At 35.8% G+C, this 22,978-nt stretch overlaps 1 protein-coding gene across 1 annotated transcript in view; it reads left to right on the plus strand.

Annotated features, from left to right (window-relative positions):
- Positions 1 to 22,978, plus strand: part of ARMH3 (armadillo like helical domain containing 3) — a 143,170-nt gene that overhangs the window by 5,049 nt on the left and 115,143 nt on the right. Inside the window, exons 3-17 of the mRNA XM_087725723.1 lie at positions 752 to 863; positions 1,087 to 1,143; positions 1,257 to 1,403; positions 2,094 to 2,201; positions 3,013 to 3,105; positions 4,050 to 4,124; positions 4,815 to 4,901; positions 7,808 to 7,864; positions 8,544 to 8,587; positions 9,628 to 9,688; positions 9,917 to 9,963; positions 12,707 to 12,782; positions 16,544 to 16,637; positions 18,609 to 18,710; positions 21,943 to 22,001. Coding sequence (XP_087581849.1) covers positions 762 to 863; positions 1,087 to 1,143; positions 1,257 to 1,403; positions 2,094 to 2,201; positions 3,013 to 3,105; positions 4,050 to 4,124; positions 4,815 to 4,901; positions 7,808 to 7,864; positions 8,544 to 8,587; positions 9,628 to 9,688; positions 9,917 to 9,963; positions 12,707 to 12,782; positions 16,544 to 16,637; positions 18,609 to 18,710; positions 21,943 to 22,001 — 1,209 coding nt within the window. The 5' untranslated portion in view covers positions 752 to 761. The remainder of the gene's footprint in view (positions 1 to 751; positions 864 to 1,086; positions 1,144 to 1,256; positions 1,404 to 2,093; positions 2,202 to 3,012; positions 3,106 to 4,049; positions 4,125 to 4,814; positions 4,902 to 7,807; positions 7,865 to 8,543; positions 8,588 to 9,627; positions 9,689 to 9,916; positions 9,964 to 12,706; positions 12,783 to 16,543; positions 16,638 to 18,608; positions 18,711 to 21,942; positions 22,002 to 22,978) is intronic.

Raw genomic sequence — 22,978 nt, forward strand, 5'->3', positions numbered from 1 at the left:
CTCAAGGCCACCTAGCTGGCTTTGTGTTTAAAGTGGAACTAGAACTCATGACTTCCCAATTTCTAGCCTGATGCACTAGCCACTGCACCAAACTGATTGTCATGATAGTTCTTACTGTATTATGTAGTAAGTATAGTATGGATTTTGATAAAGGAGAATATTTGTAACTTAGGGTTGAAATAAGAGCCCATATGGCGCAGTGGTTAGAGTGCAGTACTGCAGGCCACTTCAGCTGACTGCTATCTGCAGTTCAGCGGTTCAAATCTCATTGGCTCAAGGTTGACTCAGCCTTCCATCCTTCCGAGGCGGGTGAAATGAGGACCCAGACTGTGGGGGCGATATGCTGACTCTGTAAACCGCTTAGAGAGGGCTGAAAGCCCTATGAAGCAGTATATAAGTCTAACTGCTATTGCTAACTGCTATTGCTAAATGAGGGTTGTTGGAGCTTTTTGAGCTTGGTTGTTTTCTTGCAGACATTTCATTACCTACACTGGGTAGCATCATCAGTGCTAGTGATGCTAGCTAGTTTCAATAACTATCTAGCTAACACTAGCACTGCTGATGTTACCTAGTTTGGGTAATGAAACATCTGCAAGAAAACAACCAAGCTCAGAGACCACCAAAGACCCCTCACAGTAGTGGTTGCTTCTGAGAAATTTTAAAAATTAGAAGAAATAAGAAAGAAGTAACTGTTGTGGAAATTTTCTTAGGATCGATTTCTCTGATGTCTACCATTTCTTTCAATCCACAGGTTGTAAGCCATGGCACAATCTGAGAAAAAAGGTGGATTACTTCGGAAATCTTCATCTAGTAAGAAACCCCTGAAAGAGAAGGTTGTGTTAATGTATGATGAGATCTTCACAGTAAGCACTGGATTTATTTTTCTTTTATCATAACAGAGTTTGGTATTCTAGTATTATAATGTCTTGTAGTATGATTGAGAAGGAAGACTAATGTTCCTTAATCAAACAATATCTTGGCATGTTTTTACTTTAATGGGCAGACTGTTAATAATATCACGTAAAACTAAACTTGTTATCTTCAGGTTATAGCCATCACTGTAATAGTGATCCCATTTCCTTTCAGACAGAAGATCCCAGTAAATACAACCCTCGGTTTTGGGAGGAGCTCTTCCTCATGAAGGTAATATAGATTGAAAAAAATTCTTTACGTTTATTCTTACAATTATCAATTTCCAGTTTTTCTTGCCCTTAGTAATTCCACCATCAGCTTAAGCTCTACTTCTTGCCTGTCAGGTGAATTTGGAATATCTGGAAGGAAAGCTAGAATCTCTGGATGGTGAAGAGTTAATGAAGATAAAAGATAACATTAATTGCTTATTCCAACGTTGCATCTGGGCGTTAGGAGAAGAGCATCCAATCAGAGTGGTCAACGCGTTACAGGTGCCATGAATTTCCCTTGGCTTTCATTAAACAAAACTTATGAACTAATAATCAGTTATGCTAGTGCTAATGAAGGAATTAGTCTGCATTATTGTGGTCAATAAAATATCTTTTGGTTCAGTATGCTGAATCAGGCATCCCTTCTTAATTACTTTAACATCTTTGGCAATGATAACATATTTTCCTTTTTTATTGTTAAATGATTCAGGAGAGCTTGATATGTTATACATTTTGATAAAATATCAGAAAGAAAGAGGTGAAGCCAGTGAAATTATTCTGCAAATGTCACAGTTTCCCTTAGTGAGATATTTCCTGTCTGCCTTTGGAGGTCTGTTTTTTTTGTTTGCTTGTTGGTGGAAAAGAGAAAGTACAAATGAACCTCTGGTCACATGCTATTGGATTTATGATATTGAAATTCACTCTAAGCGATCTAGGGCAGGGCTGTCAAACTTGTGGCCCATGGGCCGAATGTGTCATGCGCTGATCATGCCCATGCCCGGTTTAGCAGGGGGGGGGGAAGTCACGATAAGTCACGTGACACGAGTTTGACACCCCTGATGTAGGGTATCATACTTTTAAAAACCCAAATGCCATAAATTTAAATTTCTACATCGGTGATGGCAGTTTTCGCTGCCCAGGAGGCTTTGTCTCACAATGCCTGCATGCGTGAGTTTGTGTTTTCTGCTGCAGACACTATGTGCTCTGATCCGTGGGGTTCATCAGAAGAACAAATCCACATCTGGCTTTGACATCATCAATATGCTAATGGGCTTTGACAAAGCTGAATTGTGCATGAAGGTGAGAGCTTGCTATATTGAAATAACGGGTTTTATTTTCATTCTAATAACATGTATGTTACGTGGACTTGTGAATTAGTCACATGATGATAGGAAGGCATGGATTTTGGGGAAGGAAAACCCCACTGTGGCCTGAGGCTATTCTTCCTTCACTGTTCAATACTGCATTTCTCCTACTACCGCAGAAGCAGGAGTGGGATGGAAGGAGGCATTGTTTCTGGTATGTTCCTGCACACACAGAAAAAAGTTCCTTTTCCTGTCACCCAGAACTCAAAAGTTTTTTTTCTAGCCCCCAGTCCTCAGAGATTAAATTTTCTTAGCAGAGAAAAGCAGTCTCACTTGGAGAAGAAAGTTGGCTTTATTTGATTTTCAGGCTAGATTTTCCTCATCCTTAACTTAAGTTGTGTTGTGCTGTTCAAAAATAGACATACATTCAGTTGGCAGAGTAGCTTGCGCATAGAATAACATGCTTCTTTCTCTTCCTAGGTTCCTGATAGCTCCTAGTCTAGATTCTGACAAAATGTATTTGGGCTGCATCAAGGAAATAACAGAAAATTACAGCATGATAATAAGTAGCTTCTTTAATGATATATCAATACCACAGTGTAGCATATAGTTAGGTTCTTTAAACACAAAATAAATAATGAAATAAGTATATCAGCTTGATTTAATTATTTACCATCTATTGCATAAAATATTGTACATAAAATAACCACAAAAAGGGATTCAGTACATCATAGAAGCACAGTGAAGGTTAAAAGCAACTTGAGCTTGAAACAAATTACCGGTATAATAACTTTTCTCTTTTCTAGAATCTGATGGAGAGTTTGGATGCATTACTTTGCGCAGAAGGCTCTGAAAGTCTCAAAAGTTTGTGCCTGAAACTTTTGCTTTGTTTGGTAACTGTAAGTAATATATAATGATTGGTTAACTCTAGAAAAGTATTTATTATGAAAATATGGAAAGTGTACTTTTAAACTATTATAAGCTATTGAGATATTGTGGTAATCAGGACAATATAGCAAGTTTTAAAAATAAATAAAATAATATATTTAACTTGCATCCTGCCAAATTCTTAGTGACTTTGGGCACTTAATATTACAGCCTTCTAAATTAAGATTTTTTTAATCTAACTATGGAATTAGATATATTAATTAATATATTAGAGGGTCCCTTTTTTGCTTCAGTTATAAAGGTGATTCCTTATATAGACCCTACTTTAATGTGTTTAAATGAATGCATACAATATGAACTGAACACCCAACTTTGGTCATCCAAACCAAAAAGAAAATGGAAACAATTATGAAGAAAAAGAAATGGGGGATAACTAAAGTGAACTAAAGCTAATGGAAATATAGGAAGTACAGCTTCATTGTTATTAGACAGCATTAATGTGGTTTCAGCTCAATTGAATAAACTTTAGCATTTCCTTTGCTCATTGTTCAATAGTAGAAGAACTCTGCTGGCTTTATTTCCAGTGTTAAGAATTGATCTCACTATTATCAAAGAAATGTTTCAGAGTTTGCTATTTAGAAAACATTAATAAGACTTAAGCCTGCAACAAATCATCAAGGAAAATTGTACCATGAAGGCAAAGTAAGCTTTCTACTAAACAACATATTTATCTGTATGGTGTTTAATGTGCCCCAAATCCATAATCTTGGGATAGCAATATATATGTATGAAACACTTAATTTAAAGAACTCTTTACAGGAGAGTTTAATAAAATATACAATATACTCCCCCCCCCCGTTAATCTTAATATGCACAGATTTATTGCTAGCAAATGATAAGAGCGTGTTTGAATTATTTTGGAACTAAAAATCCCAATTTCTTTTATTTTACTCAGGTGACCGATAATATCAGTCAGAACACAATTCTGGAGTACGTGATGATTAATAGTATTTTTGAAGCTATCTTACAGGTAAATCAGCATTTTCCCCTCTACCTCTGGGTGCTAATCTGTGATAAAACATTTCTGTACATTGTGAGTAACCCATGGACGACATGTGTTTTTGGCTGCTTTGTTCTGCCTTCATTTGGGTAGGCATAGTAGGAAACTAGAATAGAAGTCTTAGGAGTAAGAAGGACAAGGCTTCTCTTCTGCAGTACCCCTGTAATATATATGACTTTGTGGCTATGTTTCTATGAAGACCTTAGGACTGAAGTGGTTGCCAACACACTTGCTGTAACCATACATAGATTTTACCTTCATGTTGCTTAAATGCAAATGTGGGATAATTGAAAGCAATGAGGTAAAAGCAATTTTCATATTGATAGGTTTTAAGAGCTCTTCATCTGATTTATTTAATAACTTGGTGCAAGAGGAATCACACAGGATATTGAATCTAATTTCCATTGGATGGGGCATCTAGGACTATACCATTTGTTTATTTCCTCAAAACTGCTCATTATTTTTCATGCAAGAATTTAGTTTCAGTTTGTGATTTCTACAGGAAAGAAGAAAATTTAGTTTTACTCCAAGCTTACAAAATTCATTTTGGGCATAGGAAATTTTCAGCTCATCACGCTACCTGTTTTTTGAAATCTCCCATCCATAGCTCCTTGAAATACATTGTTTTGATTAATCAAAGCTTTGCTTGCTTATTTTTAGATCCTTTCCAATCTTCCCAGTCGCAGGGAACATGGTTATGAGGTCGTGGTCCTGCTGGCATTATTAGTGAACTACAGAAAGTATGAGGTGAGTGCTTGACATAGGATTGATCTGGTAAAGTTGTAAAATAAAAATAAAAACTCTGGACAAATATTCTCTCTTTCCCTCAATGGAAAGGACTCTTGTTCTTAGTAATACACTGTTCCTTCATGTTCACATGAGGACTATTTCCAGCAATAGTTTTACCTATTAGAAGCATACTAAATGTCTTTGAAGCTCAGTGTGAAAAATAGCCTAAGCTCTTTCTTCCAGATTGGAGGTGATACTGGATTGGAGGTCGTAACATTGCCTTGTTTCTTGAAAATATGTTATTACTGCAGAGTGGTCTCTTTCCTTTCTGGGATTGCCATTTGCTTGTTTTGAGTATGTTTCAGAACAACACTAACAACATTGTATAGCAAAACGTAACTGGAGGGAAGAATCATTCCCATCATTGTGTTATGTTTCACAAATATGAGCAATCATGCAAGTTATAATGGGAAATGAATCTACTCCTTTCCATAGATTAAAAGTTGGCAAACAAGATTGCTTCATTCAATTGATGGTGATAAAATATAGTCCCAAGGAGAACTGAGGACCTGTATCCTGGTTTTAAGCAAAGTGGTTGTGCTATCATGTTAAAAAAATAGGAGATATGCTGCCAACTATATTTTCTATATGTTTAAAAATATTTTATAATAGACATTGTGTGGGCCAGCCTTTGAAAATAATGTTCAAACTGTAGTTGGTTCAGAATGCAATGGTCAGTTGCCAATGAAACAAACAGGTGTAGCAAGATAATTCCAGTGCTTTGGTTACCCTATTTGTTTCCAAGCCCAGTGTAAAGTGATGGTATTAATCTAGAAAGTTCTACATGGCTGAATCTCTGTGGATTTATAAAGTAATCTTTCAGAGAAGTAGATATGGTTTTCTCTGTGTTTTGACTGAGAGCAGATGGGGAAATTAAAAGATAGGGTCCTGTGGGAAGCCCTGCCACTCTGTGGAACAACAGACTCCAACAACAACAAGCTTAAAGCCCCCAACCTCTTAGCGGCAAAGATTTCTTTTTCAGCTGGCATTTGATAGATGACAGGGGATACTACCTGGCTTACATTGATTTTGATTTATGTGACTTGGTTTGACTGTTGTTTGTTCATCTGAAGTTATTGTACTACATACATTTTTAGCAAATTTTGAAAGTGAGCAGCAGAGGATTAAATAAAACATACGAAACTTTTTTATAAAATAAGTATTTTATTAAGTAGATAGAAGTTTCTTTTCTCCTTTAGAAACAAATTTTAATCTGGAAATAAGTTTTTTGGTCTTTCTAAAGGAAAGGTTTATTTGAGATTCTGTTATTCTTAAACTATTCCCCGCCCTTCTGTTTAGTTTTCAGGTGGCATATAATATTTTGATAATGTTCAGCTTTTGATGAATTTCTAGGGCATGAGTTTCATTGTTTTCTAAAAGTTGCTGAAATCTATAATTTTCTGATTGAAGAAGCAAAGTCTATCAAACTTCTTTAATTTCTGTGGTTCCTTTGGGATAGTAATGCTATCTCTAGTCAGCACAAAATGCATAAAAGGGAAATAAGCATAAAATATGAATGAACTTTTGGCAAATTTGGCATCTTTAATAACTCTTATTTTTTGCTTTGCTTTGAAGCTGAAATAATTTTCAGATGGTATATATAATGCTAGATAAAGACATATTTTTAAAAAATAGATATTTCTTTTAATCAGGCATGGGAAACATTCTTATCATATCTAGAATTCTGTAATTGTTGTGTGCATCTTGTTTGCAACAATGAAAAACTTTTCTTGCTGATCATATGTGTAAATAAGTGTGTATGCATTTTTATTTCCTTTCTTGGATCCTCTTAATTTGATTGCTACTGTTGCTAATCATACTGTTTTCTCCAGAATCTTGAAAGTGGTTAAGTTGTTCCATTAGGTTAAAAAAGTAATTTCATTGAATATAATTTATACTTTATGTTGTTAGTGTTTTATTTTCTATAACCTTTTAGACATATTTCATATTTAATGAAACAGCTGCTCTGGGGTTTATTATTGATCCAGCTGGTCCTTTCAGTTTTTACTACCAGATCATTTTGATTTATAGAAATTGTCCAAACTAGTACACAATTTCAGTTTATTGTCAGCCTGAGAGCTTTGCTGCTACCACCAAAGGCCACCTTTATAACTATTTGACTTTGTTGACCATAAAGAGGCAACTTCATAGATGACGGGCATTCCTTGTTATTGATTTCACATTTTTTTTTGGCTCAGAAGTCTTTGTTACTCAGTTGTGAACATCAGGCTTCTGAAATACTAGTTCAATACAATAATTAGTCATAAACTAAGAAATGGCTTTTATTACTTTAAACTTCTAATGTGCTGGTAAGTTTACATGAACTGGTTTGTTTTTTAAAGACCCACAGCATTAATTATCTTAAATAGTAAGACTAAAAATCAAGCTAAGGAACATGAACTTATGCTTTCAGACATTGCTAGCCCATGGTTTGGTGCATCATTTAGATCTAAGAAAATTGTATAGGAAAATTTGTTTAGATAGCTCCCCTACTATAATCAAAGGAAGCAGGCTGCTATGAGGTTTAAAGTAGTGCAGTTTTAGATATATGCACTCAGAAATCAACCCTACAGAATTCAGTTTAAGTTGTGTGTGTGTGTGTGTGCGCACATATATATATATATATATATAGAGAGAGAGACTACAAAACATACATGTCCTAGAAATGTTGCAACAGTTCTTCTTTCAGAAAATACTTTCTTGCCAAGGGTGAAATCTTGAGTTACATGCAGAAAAGTAGAAAACTACTATTTTAATAGAAATTGTAGGAATTTACTGTGATGAAAAAATGAGCAACGTTTGAATGAGGTTGTTAACTTTGCTGATAATTAAATTAGCCCATAACTTTCTTTTCCCTCTTGCAGTCTGTGAATCCTTATATAGGAAAACTGTCTATCATAGATGATGAAGCTACACTCAATGTGAGTATGAGGTTGTAAATTTTGTGTGATAGAATGTTAGGAATAAAGTGAGAAATGAAAAGTGAATTAAAATGGATGCTCAAAGGTGCTTTAGGTTCCATATCACATCTGAATAATATTGCAGTACATATGTATGCAGCGTAGTACATTGTGCTTATTTCTATTATTCCTAACTCTGGCTTTTGAGGATCCCATGATTTAAAAAAAAACACAGATTCAACCCTGTTGTTAAATTATTTTGACTCTTCCAGGAGAATTGCTAATATGATTTAAAATGTTTGTCTCGTTTTTATGGCATTTTATATCCTGCATTCCTCTCACCCCAATTCAAGGCAGAATATTGTACATTGAATCCTCATAACAAACTTCTAAGCGAGGTTAAAGTGCCAAGATCACTTAGGGAACTTAATCAAAAATGTTGATTAATGATTATTTTCATATATTACTCTTATAATCTAGTCAATATACCAGACTGAGTCCAGTTGGAATGAGTCTTCTTGGAAAGCATTACTGTATACAACTTACTTGGAGAATAGTCAGAATCTTGCATAAAATGAGGTCTTTAGTTCACTAACAAGTGTTTAAAGTGTTACTGTGAATGATCCAAAAATTTTTGTGAGCAGAGAGTTGCACCTCTGCCCTAATTTATATGGACTTTTCTCTTTTTCTCTTCTTGCAGGGAATGGGGCTTGTAATTGCCCAGGCATTATCAGAATACAACCGGTAAGTTAAAGAATGTTTGTAAATTAAATGAATATTTTGCTGAGAAAATGTATTCATATTCCTACTGGCAAAGTTGTGAAATAAAAGGATTTTTGAAATGCTTATTTATGGCATTCTTTTTTTTTACACACAGGCTAGATTTATTTGCAGTTTTTGATTCCCAGTATATCATTTAGCTCTCTCAAAAATCAGTTTTGGTGAAAGCAGTTTAAATTAGAAACTGGTACTATAGATTAGCTAAATCTTGGTTCTCTTCATTTAATGTTCAGATATCTTGATATCAACTAGTGTGATTGCTTGAAGGAAAGAACCGTATATCATTTCTATCAGGAAAGATCATGTTGTAACAACTAGTTGGTTTCCAGTCTTACCTTTTTGAAGGTTACAGGACTTCCTTTAGTTGATGTACAATGATATCCTCTGCCTTTTCATCATTATGCTAGCAATAATTCACTGTTGTAAGAGAATGCCCAGAAATTTAAATGCACTTTTTGCAAATTGGTTTTGTGTCTCAGTAGTGAGAGAAAAAAAGTGCACAAGAAAGAAGAGTAAAGAAAACTAACTTAGACTTTTTAAAATACCTGAGATGGGGCTATAAGGCAACTAGTTTACATGGAAAGTTCCCAGTTGTATCCTTGAGATTTGTTCTGTTGAAGCATGCTGCTGAGAAATAGAAAAAGGTTATGTTTCTGCATGAGAAAATGAAGGCAAATCAATATAGAAATAAACAAAGAACTCAAAGCATATTTTGTATAATAGGCAGCATAGGAATGGATGAAACATTAAATTCAAAAGGCTTTTTATAAATCATGTTCTTAGATATCTTTCATTATCAAGTTTGTTAGAAAGATAAGTTTTTGTATTTCCCTTTGGCATCTGATGCTATTTCTTTCCTTTAAAATAAATCCAGACATCATTTGGAGGACCTGTATTTTTAAAAAAATGTTTATATCATAATTAAAAGAACACATTTTTCTTGCTCTGTAATGATGCTCATGGCAATTTCTGTTGTTTTATCTCCCATTGCTGTTCTTGTTCAGACAGTTTCGAGACAAAGAAGAAGAACATCAGAGCGGGTTTTTCTCAGCCTTGACTAACATGGTAAGAAATCAGTGACTCTGTTGTCAGTCAATGCTTGTCATGCAAGGAGTCTGGTCTAAGAGATTTGCAGGAGGAGATGTAGAATCTTTCTGTACATGTTATAATGGGTTTAAATCCTGACTATAAAATACAAAGGCCTCTCTACTACTTTTAGCCCTGTGGACCAGATAGATTAGTGGAAGACCTCAGTATATCCTAAAGCTATGCAATACTGCTTTTTTCCCATAGGTGGGCAGTATGTTCATTGCTGATGCTGATGAAAAAATCTCCGTCCAGTAAGTACATCCATCAGATGACAAACATAATTCTTTGGTTTAGAAGTCTAAAATACAATCTATTGCTTAGTGGAACTGGCACCTAATCTTCTAGCTCAGCAATCAGTACTGCAGATAATAGCATAAATGCTATCTAGAATATGGGCAAACTAGCAGATGCTGCATTTGCATTTTAAATGTGTTTCAGCGAAGGTTTTTTTTGCTCTTATTCATTGTAAATACAAAGAATTGCAATACACAGGAGACCAAGCTAGCATTATTTTGGAGCAGGAGCATCATTTGTCCCATAATATTCCATATGTAAAAGCTAATTCCAGGACACTACAGATAGTCCTCGACTTACAGCAGTTTGAAGTTTTAACAGCACTGAAAACAGTATGACCATTTTTCAAACTTGTCACTGTTGCAGCATCTCCATGGTCATGTGATTTACATTTGGATGCTTGACAGTTCACATTTATGACAGTTGCAATGTCCTGGGGTCATGTGATCTCCTTTTGCGACTGTCTGACAAGCAAAGTGGATGAGGAAGCCAGATTCACTTAACAACAGTGTCATTAATTTAACAACTGCAGTGGCTGACTTAACAAACGTGGCAAGAAAAGTTGCAAAATGGGAAAAAACTCACTTAACAAATTACTTATTTAGCAATATAAATGTTGGGCTCAATTGTGGTTGTAAGTTGAGGACAACTATACAAAAATAAGTAATTTTCATGATATTTTGAGCTCAAGACCATGAAAAATGAGGATTAATGGCTAAATGCAGTTAATGAAAGCTCACAGTGAGGATAATAAAACCAGATAAGACCTGATTTACTGACATATTCTGTGATAATGGCAAAGAAGGCTTGCTTGGCTGCCCCTTGCTATATCCCTGCATCTACGCAATATAGACTGGTGGAGCTATTTAAAACAATTAAATGTTAAAGGTCTTTTAAAGGCCTAGAACATCTTGTTGTGGTAGTCTTAAATGTAGATAAAAACCAATGAATTTGAAATGTCAGACGTTATGGTTTAGAAAAGTCAGTGAGAGCACCATCCTGTGCTTTAATATGTATACTTCCCAGCTTATGCAGTCGGAGTATATTTAAATTGTTTGGATGATGCAAGCTTACCACCCTTCCCAGCTTCTCCTTACCACCAAGGATATGAAGAGTGAGTCAATTCTTGAATCAGATCTTCCTCATTCTATTTTAGTCACAGGTACACATAAATGTCAGATTAGAGTTCTTTTGAATTCAGTATGTTAACATCACATGTCTTTTCCATTCCTGTCGTGAAGAAATGTATGAATTTTGGTAAGTCAAAAGAAGCAGAACAGAATCCTTTTTTTTTTCTAGGCTAGTTAAATTCATTGCATGCACTTATTTCTAGCTTAATCCTAAAACTGCATCTCACCTATTTTGGCCATGTCATGCAGAGGAATTCACTGGAAAAAGCAATTTTGGAAGAGATAGCGGTAAAAGAAAACCAGGTCACTCAAGATCATGGTGGTTGGACACCATCAAAGCTGACACCAGCCAGAGCATAGAACACCTCAGAGAAATAGTGCAAGATAGGAAGATGGGGAGAGACCTGGCCCATTGAATCGCCAAGAGTTGGACACGACTAAATGGATAACATCTTCATCATTATCATTTCCAGCTTGGAGAGATGCATCTATGTGCTGTATAGTTGTTGCTGAAAGTGCATGAAAAAAGAGAAAGCCACCCTAATCCAGCACCCCAAATATAACTAAGCATATTGGAATTTGAACTTGATCCGCTAAGACCTGATCAGCCTCTTGGATGAAAAATATTTCAGTTTCATTTTAATGTCTAAATACATACAATTCTTGATTTATGACCACAATTGAGCTCAAAATTTCCATTGCTAAGTAAGAAGACAGTTGTTAAGTGAATTTTGCCCCATTTTATTACCTTTCTTGCCACAATTGTTAAGTGAATCACTTCAGTTGTTAAGTTAGTAACATGGTTGTTAAGTGAATCTGACTTCTCCGTTGACTTTGCTTTTCAGAAGGTCACAAAAAGTGATCACATGATCCTAGGACCATGATGGGGTGAAAAACAACCCAACACGCAAATCAGAAGTTGGGGAACGGACTTCTTTCTGGTTTGTGTGGGCTGTTTTTCTCCCTCTGGAGGCTTCAGGAGGTTTCCCTGAATGGAACATACCTTACCAATTCTGTATAAATGCACTAGTTGCAAGTGTGTTTCTGATTTCAGTTGAAAGTGGTGATTGGTTTATAAAACCAAAAATGTTAGAACTGTTGGTAAGCATGAAAGACAGAAATTTCACACTGATTTCTTCCATATTGTCACAGCTTTCTGCAGTCATTTCCACTGACAGTTCTGCCCACTGTATATAAAATGCATTATTTGCTTCTTTCTAATCACAAATTAACATACTTCATAACCTGTTCCTGTTTAAGTACAGGGTTATTTTAATTGATCTTGGTAGGTATAATAATGCTATTTTGTTTTATTTTATTGTGTCTTTTAAATGTTTTGAGTCACCATGTAAAGACTATTTTTACACAATACAGTTTATTATGTTGTATGACAAAATGGCTTATTATAATAAATATGAGAAAACACACTGAAATGTTTCATGTTTCTGATTTGTGGGTTTTTCTGTTTTATCTGAGTGTCCAAAATAACCTCTTTCCCTTACTGTAACTTGGCAAAGTGTTCCAAGAAATTTGATTACTGCAATAAATGTGTTTCTCTTCTGCTTTGTAGAACTAATGAAGCTATCCTTTTGGCTCTTTATGAAGCTGTCCACTTGAATCGAAACTTTATCACTGTATTGGCACAGGTGTAGTATAATTCACTTTTGTACATCTGAGGAGTCTGTAGAATCCAAATTGAAAAATAGCTTAGACCTTTGAAGGTAGCTGTTCTAACAGAGATTTAAATTCATTCTGTTTGTGTGTTTGTTAAGTTTATTTGCTCTGTTTGATCATAGTAATTTGCTAATGTTTCGGTTTGGAAGTTGGAAAATACATTCCTTTAACTGGAATATCAAAAGCATTTCTGTTTGCCTCCCCTCCCCCACAAAAGACAGGAGGCTAGTCAAGTATCTATACAGCTCTCAGCCCAAAATGGGATGGGTCCTGTGGTGGGATTCAATTTTTTTACTACTGGTTCTGTGGGCATGGCTTGGTGGGCGTAGCATGGCTTGGTGGCATAGCTTGGTGGGTGTGGCAGGGGAAGCATACCATTCCCACCCCACTCCAGTGGAAGGTTACTGCAAAATCCCCATTTCCTCCCAATCAGCTGGGACTCGGGAGGCAGAGAATAGAAGGGGCAGGGCCAGTCAGAGGTGGTATTTATCGGTTCTCCAAACTACTCAAAATTTCCACTACCGGTTCTCCAGAACTAATCAGAATCCCCTGAATACCACCTCTAGGTGGGTCAACCACTAGAGATTATAGTGTTAGAGTGGCTCCATGAGACTTAGGTTCTAGTTCAGCTATGGAAAGTCAGGGAGTGATTTTGGCCAGTCACTTTGTCTGAGGTCAAACTATCTCACGGGGTTCTGTTGTGGGGATAGATAAATAGGAAAAAGATGCATTCAGTACACAGTATTGATTTGCATTCCTGTACAAAAGATGAGATTTAAATCTAACAAATAAATATGATCAATTACTGAATCAAGAAAGAAGTTAGTTTTGAATTTATTTACTCATTTGGCCAGCATGTATGCTATAATATCCTATACAACAAGCCAGAGTTGTAAAGAATGGTACTTCACTCCCTTTTGAATTCTTCAGGTCATGTTTATGAAGGTAAGGGAAGATAAGTAGACCTGGAACATATAAAATTGTCCCTAAGTTGAGTCAAGAATATCATACATAGTCATGAACATTTTGATTCAAGCTGTCTGTCAGCTGATTAGAATCCAAAACTATACAATATCTTTCCCTTCTTTTAAAGTGTTTTGAAAATTCTGGTAGGAAAAAACATGGCTTTTGGGTATACTGTCAGAAAGCAACCATATATTTAGTATTACACATATTGATGGCAGCAGAAATCATATATGCTAAATATTGGAAAAATGCAAACACCCCACTGGACGATGATATAATTAAGAAAATTTGGGATTGTGCTGAACTGGATAGATTAACCTTAAAAATTAAAGATAAATATTATAGGACATGAAATAAATTTTATGAATGGATAGAGTTAAGAGGTAGAAATGAGAGGGAAGTTGACAAATGTTAATAACTGTTAGTATGGAAAATAAAGATGCTATAGAATCGGAATGGCGAACCTATAGCACGCGTGCCACAGGTGGCAAACGGAGCCATTTGTCAGGGCATGTGAGGCATTGCCCTGTCAGCTGGCCATCTGAGTTCAGCCTTTTTTAAAGCCATTTTTCGCCCTCCCCAGGCTCCAGAGGCTTTATAGGAGCCTGGAGAGGGCGAAAAGAGCCTCCCCTGCCCCCCCGGAGGCCCTCTGGAGGCTTCAGGAGCTTCCCTGAAGCCTTCAGAGCTCAAAAAACCTGCCCTATGGGCAAACAGGAAGTTCAGGAATGGACTTCTGGTTTGCTCAGAGGGTCGGTTTAAGCCCTCCAGAGGCTTCAGGGACCTTCAGGAGGACTAAAAAGGACCCTATGAGCAAACCAGAATTGACTTCTAGTTTGCTTGTAGGGTCGTTTTTTTGCCCTTCGGAGGCTTCAGGGAAGCCTCCTGAAAGTCCCTGAAGCCTCCGGAGGGCCTCCGGGGGGGCAGGGGCGGCTGTTTTCGCCCTCCCCAGGCTTCTATAAAGCCTCTGAAGCCTGGGAAGGGTGAAAAAAGCGTGGAAAAATGGGGGGGGGGAGTGCCTGTCATGCACGCATGCGCACAGGGGAGGGGTGTCGCACATTGCATTATGAGTGTGGCACACCCACGCATGATCCCCCTGTGCTTCCCCCCATGGCATGCAAGCCAAAAAAGGTTCGCCATCGCTGCTATAGAATTATGGATATAATATGGAAAAATTGTAAATAGGTTAAACTCATATTTTTTCTTTGGTTGTATTATTATAATTACTGTAAATATATTATTGTTATAGTTATTAGCTTGTTAAGTATGTTAAGGTTTGCTATTGATTTTTCTTTGGCTTTGCTTTGTTTGTAATTGTTACCCTGACATGGCACTGTCTTTTCAATAAAGTATAAAAAAAAAATTCTGGTAAAAAGCTTGCAAAAATGTTTTTTTTCTAATTTATCTCTGCCATTCTGAATTTTGTTCCTGGGTGCTCTTAGCTGATGTTTATATGTAATGAATACTGGTTCAAATCTGGTTTAAATCAGTCTGAATAAAATCAAAATTTAATCATGCTGCTAGTGTACTTATGTTGCTCCAAATAAATATTTCAAGGTGTCCTGTGTCATTTTAAAAAGAAACTCTGTATCATAAATAATAAATCTAGCATAAAGTTGTGAGTAGTTTACATACATGTTTTGTTTGTAGCTATGATGAAGATAATAATTTATGTATGAGAGTTGCTTTGTTCACTTTATTCATTTTTGTGTGACCTGGATGTTTTAGAGCAATGCTGTGCAGGATACATGTCGGCTAAAGCCTTTTCAGTTGAACAGGATAGGAATTACTGCAGTTACTGCAAGCTTAAATTTCAGAATTGCCACACCAGCATCTTGCTGCTAGGCGGTGCTGTTACACTTAGCTGGAAGAAGAGTTATAAAACCTGATTATAAGAGAACCCAAGTCATTAAACTATGGAAATAGAGTCATTTGTGTGCATTATTTTCAATGGACAGTTTATTTCAAAGTTGGTCTTGGAGGTTAATTTCAAAAATTGAGAAAATATTAGTTAATCCTTATAAGATTAAGTGCAGAATCCATTAATAACCCAGCTTTTAAAATTTCTGCAGTAGCAGGCCCCTGTGTGAAGTTACATGAAATATTGTACAATAAAAAACATATTGGTACCATAATTCCAAAATGCATTTCAAATCTGCTTGCTGCTGAGAGAACATTTGGAAATACGTTGATATGAAAGGTACTCTGTGAAACGGACTTCATTATTTCACAGTTGAGCATAAAATAGAATAATATGCTGATGTAAAGTCTTGCCTGTTTTTATGGATGACAGTATTACAAATGGAACCCTATAGTTAAATCAGCAATTAGATGGGGAGCTTCTGGCTGAGATGAAATGTAGAAAGGACTAGTAGAAGCAGGCAGGCGGAACAGGTAACAGTAATAATATTTGTATAGCCTTGTGTTCTCCTGAAACACCTGGGTTAAGCAGCAGGGTAGCAACATGATGCATTGACTTGCTGTATAATCAGGAATATATTAAGAGAGGGGATGGAAGAAGAAAGAAGGAAATATTGCTTTCATAGCAACTTTTGTAAGAAGATTAATTTTAACTTTTAAAAAGCTGTTTAGTAATTTCTTATATGCATGAAAATAATGACAGATTCTAGCAAGGATTGTAGGTGTGATAAGATAGCAGAATCAAAATAGCTGCAATATCAGGAATGGGGTAAAATTGCACTAAAGGATACTTAAGGTAGTACAGGCATCACTGAGTGTAAATTTATTTGGATATATGTTTAATTCCTAGAGTCATCCTGAAATTGGTTTAGTGACAATGCCAGAAAGCCCAGTTCCAACTACACCTGTTACTCCACTTGGAACCACACCACCTTCTTCTGATGGTGAGCCGTTCTATTTTCTATACATGTTTGTTGCATTTCTGTATTCTAAGGAAGAGAACAAGTGGCCCTTTTACGCAGAAAAGCATAAGGGCTTATAGATCCTGGAATCTTAGCAGAAATCCTCATCAGGAATAGTTTATAGAACCATGATATTACTTGGCTTAATCACGAATTGTTCCCAAATGAGAATCTCTCTCTGAATGTTATTTTTATGTGATAAGACATTGCCCTTAGGCTGGTGGCACATACATGGTTGTCCACGTGAAGATGTGGATGGCCATGCTAGATAACAGGATCAGTTGTCTGTATCCGATTGTCTAGTTGCCCTGTGCGTGTTGACTGCTTTATGTGTTACAGATATCTTAATGGAAAAATAAGATATATTTCATAAAACTTTATAAGCATTTGAGTGAGAACGGAATCTTATCCTGTAATAGCTGCTATTAAGGTCACTCTGGCATCCTGGTAGAAGAGTATTCTTCTCTGAGAAGATAAATTCTTCGTTGCCATGGATATCAAAAGCCTGTGGGTTTTTTTTGAAAAAGAATTCTGTCTTCTACCTCTCTGTGTACTATATTCTATATGATGTTAAGGGTTGAGAGTTGCTAAGCTTCTTTCATATTATTCATTGCAAATATAGCTGCCCACACACTTTTTTTTTAATGCAGCAGGCAAAATTTGCGTGCATACCTTCAACTCTCTTTTCCTCTCATTTTCTAATTTACATAGACAAATCCAGATTGTTGTAAATATGCACAGAGAGTGCTACTTTCCTATTTCCTGGAGATTAATTAATGTAATAAAAGGAAATCTTATTTGGCCAGTTTCAATATAGACCTGACTTTATTTATGGTTTTCATCCTTTTTCTGTACTTTCAGGGATTCAATGAATGTGTCCACATTATCTTACTCCCTAATATTTCTTACTTCCCTTTAAAAAAAAGCATGCCAGGATGATTCCCACTCATACTGTGCCATAAAAAAATGCAGATGAATAAAGCAATATTTTGCTTTACATTTTATATTAGATATGGCCGTTTCAAAGTCAAAGAGCAGCCTATATCTTGAAGAATATACCCCAGAGTACTTACGGTCCTGAGTACTTTAACTGCTGCTGGATTTTGCCAAATAGGTCTTGAGTCTTGGATTAGTTCCAGTTTTTTTGACTTGTACCATAGATTAAAAACTGTTCTAATGTTTTAAATTAATATTTATTTAGAAGATTTATTATGCCCTCCAAATCTATGTAATTACAATTTTAGGTGGCACACATCAAATAAAAAACAAACTCAAATAATAATTAGAATTAAAAAATATACAAAAAAGAAACAAAAGCCATAACAAATATATTAGACCACCCCAGTCTGGGTTATCTAACATGCATACCATCTCCCAGAAAATGGGTTCATACATAATCCTGTCTCATTGTCTGGGGCAGAAACTAGGTGGAATTATTCAAAGAGCAGGTGCAGTCACAGGAAAACCACATCTCCTAGGTCCCATCAGATGATTTTGCCTCAGAGACAGGCAGTCCCACAAAGAGTTTCTCCTGTGACCCATTTGTGTTGGGCTTGTATGTTGCTCTAATCATGTCTGATTTTTGAGCAGCCTCCAGAGCAGTAATCACTGTAAAATTAAATATAACCATATAAGCATTACAAAATAATAAATAATTTCACAAATGCCAAGAAGCAACCATAACAAAATCCCTGTCCAAGAGAAATACTATGTGCTTTATTTGGGAGTGACCCCACTTCATTGTTTGTGGGTTCCAGTGGCAATGTTGCTTGATTTTTCTTATCTCCAAATTAATAATCTACAATGATTCTGCCTGATGTCATAAACAATTGTTAAAGTAAAGACAAGGTTTGTAGTATTTAATAATAGAAACATGTTGCTTTACCTCCACTCGGAAGGGTTTCAGAATGGTTAAGTTCTACTGATGAGCAAACCTTCTCTGATTTTTCCCAGTCATTAGCACTGTAGAGCTGCCCTTGGATGCTGATGTGCAGACAAGCAACCTGCTGATAACCTTCTTAAAGTACAGTTCTATTGTCATGCAAGATACCAAAGGTAGGCATCAATGTATCAATATAGCTTTGCATTTCTGAAATCCGTTGGGGCGGGGGGAGGTTGTTACTAATTTAACTGCATAAAACAATCTAGCTAATTCATCTTGGATAATAAATTTCAGTATGACAGTATGAACTGATTTCTTATTGCCAGATGACAATTCTAAGAGATCAAGGAGCTTTGATGCTGAAGGAGAGAAAACCCAAATATAGAAGAAAATGTATAAAAGAGATTTGTCATGTTCTCCCAAGGACATAAGACAATTATATATAAGAAAGCAAAGGATAGAGTGGTCTATAACGCCTTGTTTCTGAGTATACCCCAAAGGGAAAAACTGCATAAGAGAGAAGTCAGTTCAGAATAAACATTATGAACTCTTCAAAACACATGTGATGCGTCATAGCTACTGTAACAAAGCTGACTTCTTGTGAGTTGGTACAAGAAAGCTGTATCAAAGGTGATAAGGTTGGGCTTGAATTTAAACGTTTTGGCTTTCTATAAAAGCCGTATTGGCCTATTGGAGGATGGTAGTTCACGTCTTATATGCTGTGGATGGATAACTATGTATTCATTTTAACTGGCTAAGCCACAAAAAGTGCACAGGCAAACTTACAGTTTTATGTTATGTTGGCTCTATTCATTCGTTATTTTGATTGTTTGTTGAATAAGATGGGTAGCCCTTCAAATAAGTAACGTGCTCAATTATTCAGTTTTTACTTCAACACTTGAACCCAATATCTGTGTGTGTGCATGTGCATTACACACACACACAGTCTGTAAAAATATATGTGTTTATCTATGCCCGTATATGCATACAGTAATAAAATTTATTTTGCCTTTTATGTCTTAAATATCTGTTCAAGTGTGTTTTTCCTTTCTTGAACAGTTTCTGTGGATTTTGTGTCAGCATTTTTAGTGGGACACGTGTCTGTTTCCTTACTGGATCTACATTTTCATAGAAAGATTCTACATAATTTTTATGTAGAATTCAGCCAGTACTTATTTAGTGACTACAACCTATGCCAGCATCTTTATTGTTAAGCAAAATGGTCACTAAATGAACCATATGACAGAGAGAAAGAGAGACTTCTGGTTGCTCTTATTTCAGTTAGACAAAATTCTCTCATGCAGCAACATTGGCATTTTTCTCACTCTGGCATGCATTGCTCAGATGCAAAAGTTTGGTTGTTAAGTGTGCATGTTGGTCAAAATAATTTTTCACTACTGTTCAGCAATGTTGGATTTGTGAACAATCACTGTGATAGTTGCTAAACAATGTTCTTGGGGATTTTCTTTTAGAGAATCACATTTGCTTTTCTATTAAATTACTCTCAAAGTGTCATGCTTACTTTTTTGCATAAGAGGTCAAATCATCCTCTTTGACTTGCACTTTGAGTTGAAATAGACATTAGGGGTCATGGAAAAAAATATTGTCAAGAAGGATGAGATGGAAGGAGAAAGCAAATGTGGGAGGATAAACTTGAAGCATGTTTCTTTAATTGTTTGCTTTTTTGTTGTTTTTGCTTTTCAGCATCAAGTATTGCTGATCTAATTATAAAACTACACCAGGATTTTGAGATATGTGATATTGTTTCATTAAAATGGGAATTATAAACCATCTGAAATCATAAATTCAAGCTGGTTTATTTCTAGAAAGTTAACTGAATGCTTGTAGTGTTTTTGAGCATTCTGATTTACCCCATTTTGGTTAAACCAATCCAGATTTGTAATGTCCAGGCTACGACATTGAATTAAATGATAGAAGTAGATGTGATGTGTCCCCAAATTTACCAAGGTAGCATTATGCAGTTCCTTTTGGATTTGCATTGCAGTTTGAATAAACTACATGTGTAGACATTAAACATTTTTCTCTATATTGTGTATTAACAGTAATTTCTGCAAGTCATGGGTTGGTTTAAATTTCATTGTCAATATGAAAGCTTTATTTGCTCCCTGTTTAAATGCAGAATGCTTATAAATTATATTTGTGCTTTTTTCTGTGAATTGGGAGAATGGTAATAGTTCAGGATTGAATGCTGTACAATATTGAATAGTGGGAGTGACTGTTTACCTGCCACAATGGTTGGAGTTTTCACAATTGATGCTTAGTTCAATTCTTGAAATATTTAGTATGGCAATACTTTATAATGAATCCCCTAATTACTATTATCATGTTGGTGTTTTTTATTTGTTAATAGTCTCTACCTTGTTCGACAATGAGAAAAAGGAAATTCTAGTCAAATACAGTATGCAACTACATAGAATAGTCTTCACTGTGTTTCTTCACCCATAACAAAGGGTCAAAATTGGTATTGTTCTTAGGGGACTTGTGCTAAGGGTGCTATTGTATAATGCATTTAAGACTTGGGAAGTTGCTTCAGTGCTAAAGCACAAAGCATTGCACTGGTTAAAGCAGTTAGGTAGCTAAGAAAATGCTGGTAAATAAACATATCACTAGTATATAACCGCAGGAATCTAAAGTTAAATGCTTGGCATGAAGGAATAATGCATGCAGCGTAATCTCCAAGGATGAGACCTAACTGTGACACCTGAGCATGAGCAGTAAATCTCTGGATTTTGCTGTGAAAAGATAACAAGACTCTAAAGTATTATGGGTCTCTAGAGCTGCTGTTCCTGGAAAAAGAGCATTTTAGCTTGTTTTTCAATTGTCATCAGTGGAGGTCAGGTGTGTTACTGATATTTAAAGGTACCTCTATACAGCTTTACAGTCACAGGTACTCGTAGAAAGTGAGCCAGATGTTGCAACAAATTAAGATTGACTAAGGAAGTTATGATTAATATAGATTGGTAGTCTGCTTTCTCAGCCGGAAGACTAGAGCAAAACAGCAGTGTGAAAGTGCATGAAAGTCATGCAATTCCTGGTTTATTGAACCAGGATTCATTTGGTGGGTTATTGAGAACTGCTACTACGGTACTATGGGGCCAACAGTAATGCTGGATATTGTCTGATAGTCAAGAGACTCATCATCTTTTTAACAGTGGAAAATACTAGTGCTGAAGACTATAAAAAGAAGATAGTTCCAGGGTTAAAACCAAAAATAACAAAATCTTTGTTATTATTGTGGGATCCTAGGTAATAGCTTTGAAGTACTATGTTGTATCACCTCTTGCTCTGTTGTGCTTATGGATTTCTGTGATTTCTGATTTGCATATTGATCTTTTCACATGCTAAGGAATGATGGCTTATATGTGTCCTCATATTCGTTTGTAGATGCACACAGACTCCATAGTGGAAAGCTCTGCCTGATTATCTTAACCTGCATAGCAGAGGTAAGTTTTTCCTGTCCATATCCTCCATCTTAGTAGCACAAGTAAAAATCAGCCTCTTAGGATCTTTGCATTCCTTTATCTTCCTCCATCTCTGAAACTGAACAATAATCACTGCAGTTTTGAGAAATAGTCACTTGGTGAGATTTGCTAACTGGAAACATACTTCCCATCTGGCTACAATTTTTATTAGGATAAAAAAAAAAATCAAGACTGCAATATTGGACTCCATTGTTTGTTTTTCACATATAAAAGGAGGTCCTCTTTTCACTTTAGAAGACAAGGAGGCTTGGGAAAGGGAACTTACAGTCATAAATGGGAAACTTTTGAAGTGTAATGGTGCTTTCTTCTTTCCATTTTTATGAGAGAAAGAGTATTTGTTCATATCCAAATACTCTTTCTTTCATAAAATACTGGAAGAAGGTTACGGTTTTAAAATTGGAGAAAGAAATATCGATAACCTGCATTATGCTGATGACATTAATTTAGTAGCACAAGATGCAAATAACCTGGAAACACTAGTAAAAATATTGCGACTAAGAATATATATTAAAGAAGACCAAGCTAATGACAAGTACTGCAACCTATCTTAGAACTGACAATGAAGATACACTGAAGTAGTGGATGTATGATATATCTATTTCTACAAATATCAAAATTATGAAGGCAATGATTTCCCCCATTTATGAAAGCAAAATTTGGAATTTGAAGAAGTAGAAAAGGGTATCAACATTTTTTAAACTTTGATATTGGAGAGGACTTCTGAGAATTCCACGGATTATTAAGAAAACAAACATAATTCATATAAAAACCAATTCAGTGTTTTTACTTCAGCTACAGATGACCAGGCTCAATTTATACTTTAATATATTATGCAAACATCTAGCTCTCTTGAGAAGTCTATAATACTGGGAAAGGTGGAAGGAAAGAGAAGAAGAGGATAACCAGCAGCAAGGTGGGTACATCCAGTTGCAGTAGAG

The sequence above is a fragment of the Thamnophis sirtalis genome, unplaced genomic scaffold (genome assembly GCF_051295495.1).
Source record: "Thamnophis sirtalis isolate CommonGarterSnake01/CBP01778 unplaced genomic scaffold, rThaSir2_p1.2 scaffold_11, whole genome shotgun sequence".
NCBI lineage: Eukaryota > Metazoa > Chordata > Lepidosauria > Squamata > Natricidae > Thamnophis > Thamnophis sirtalis.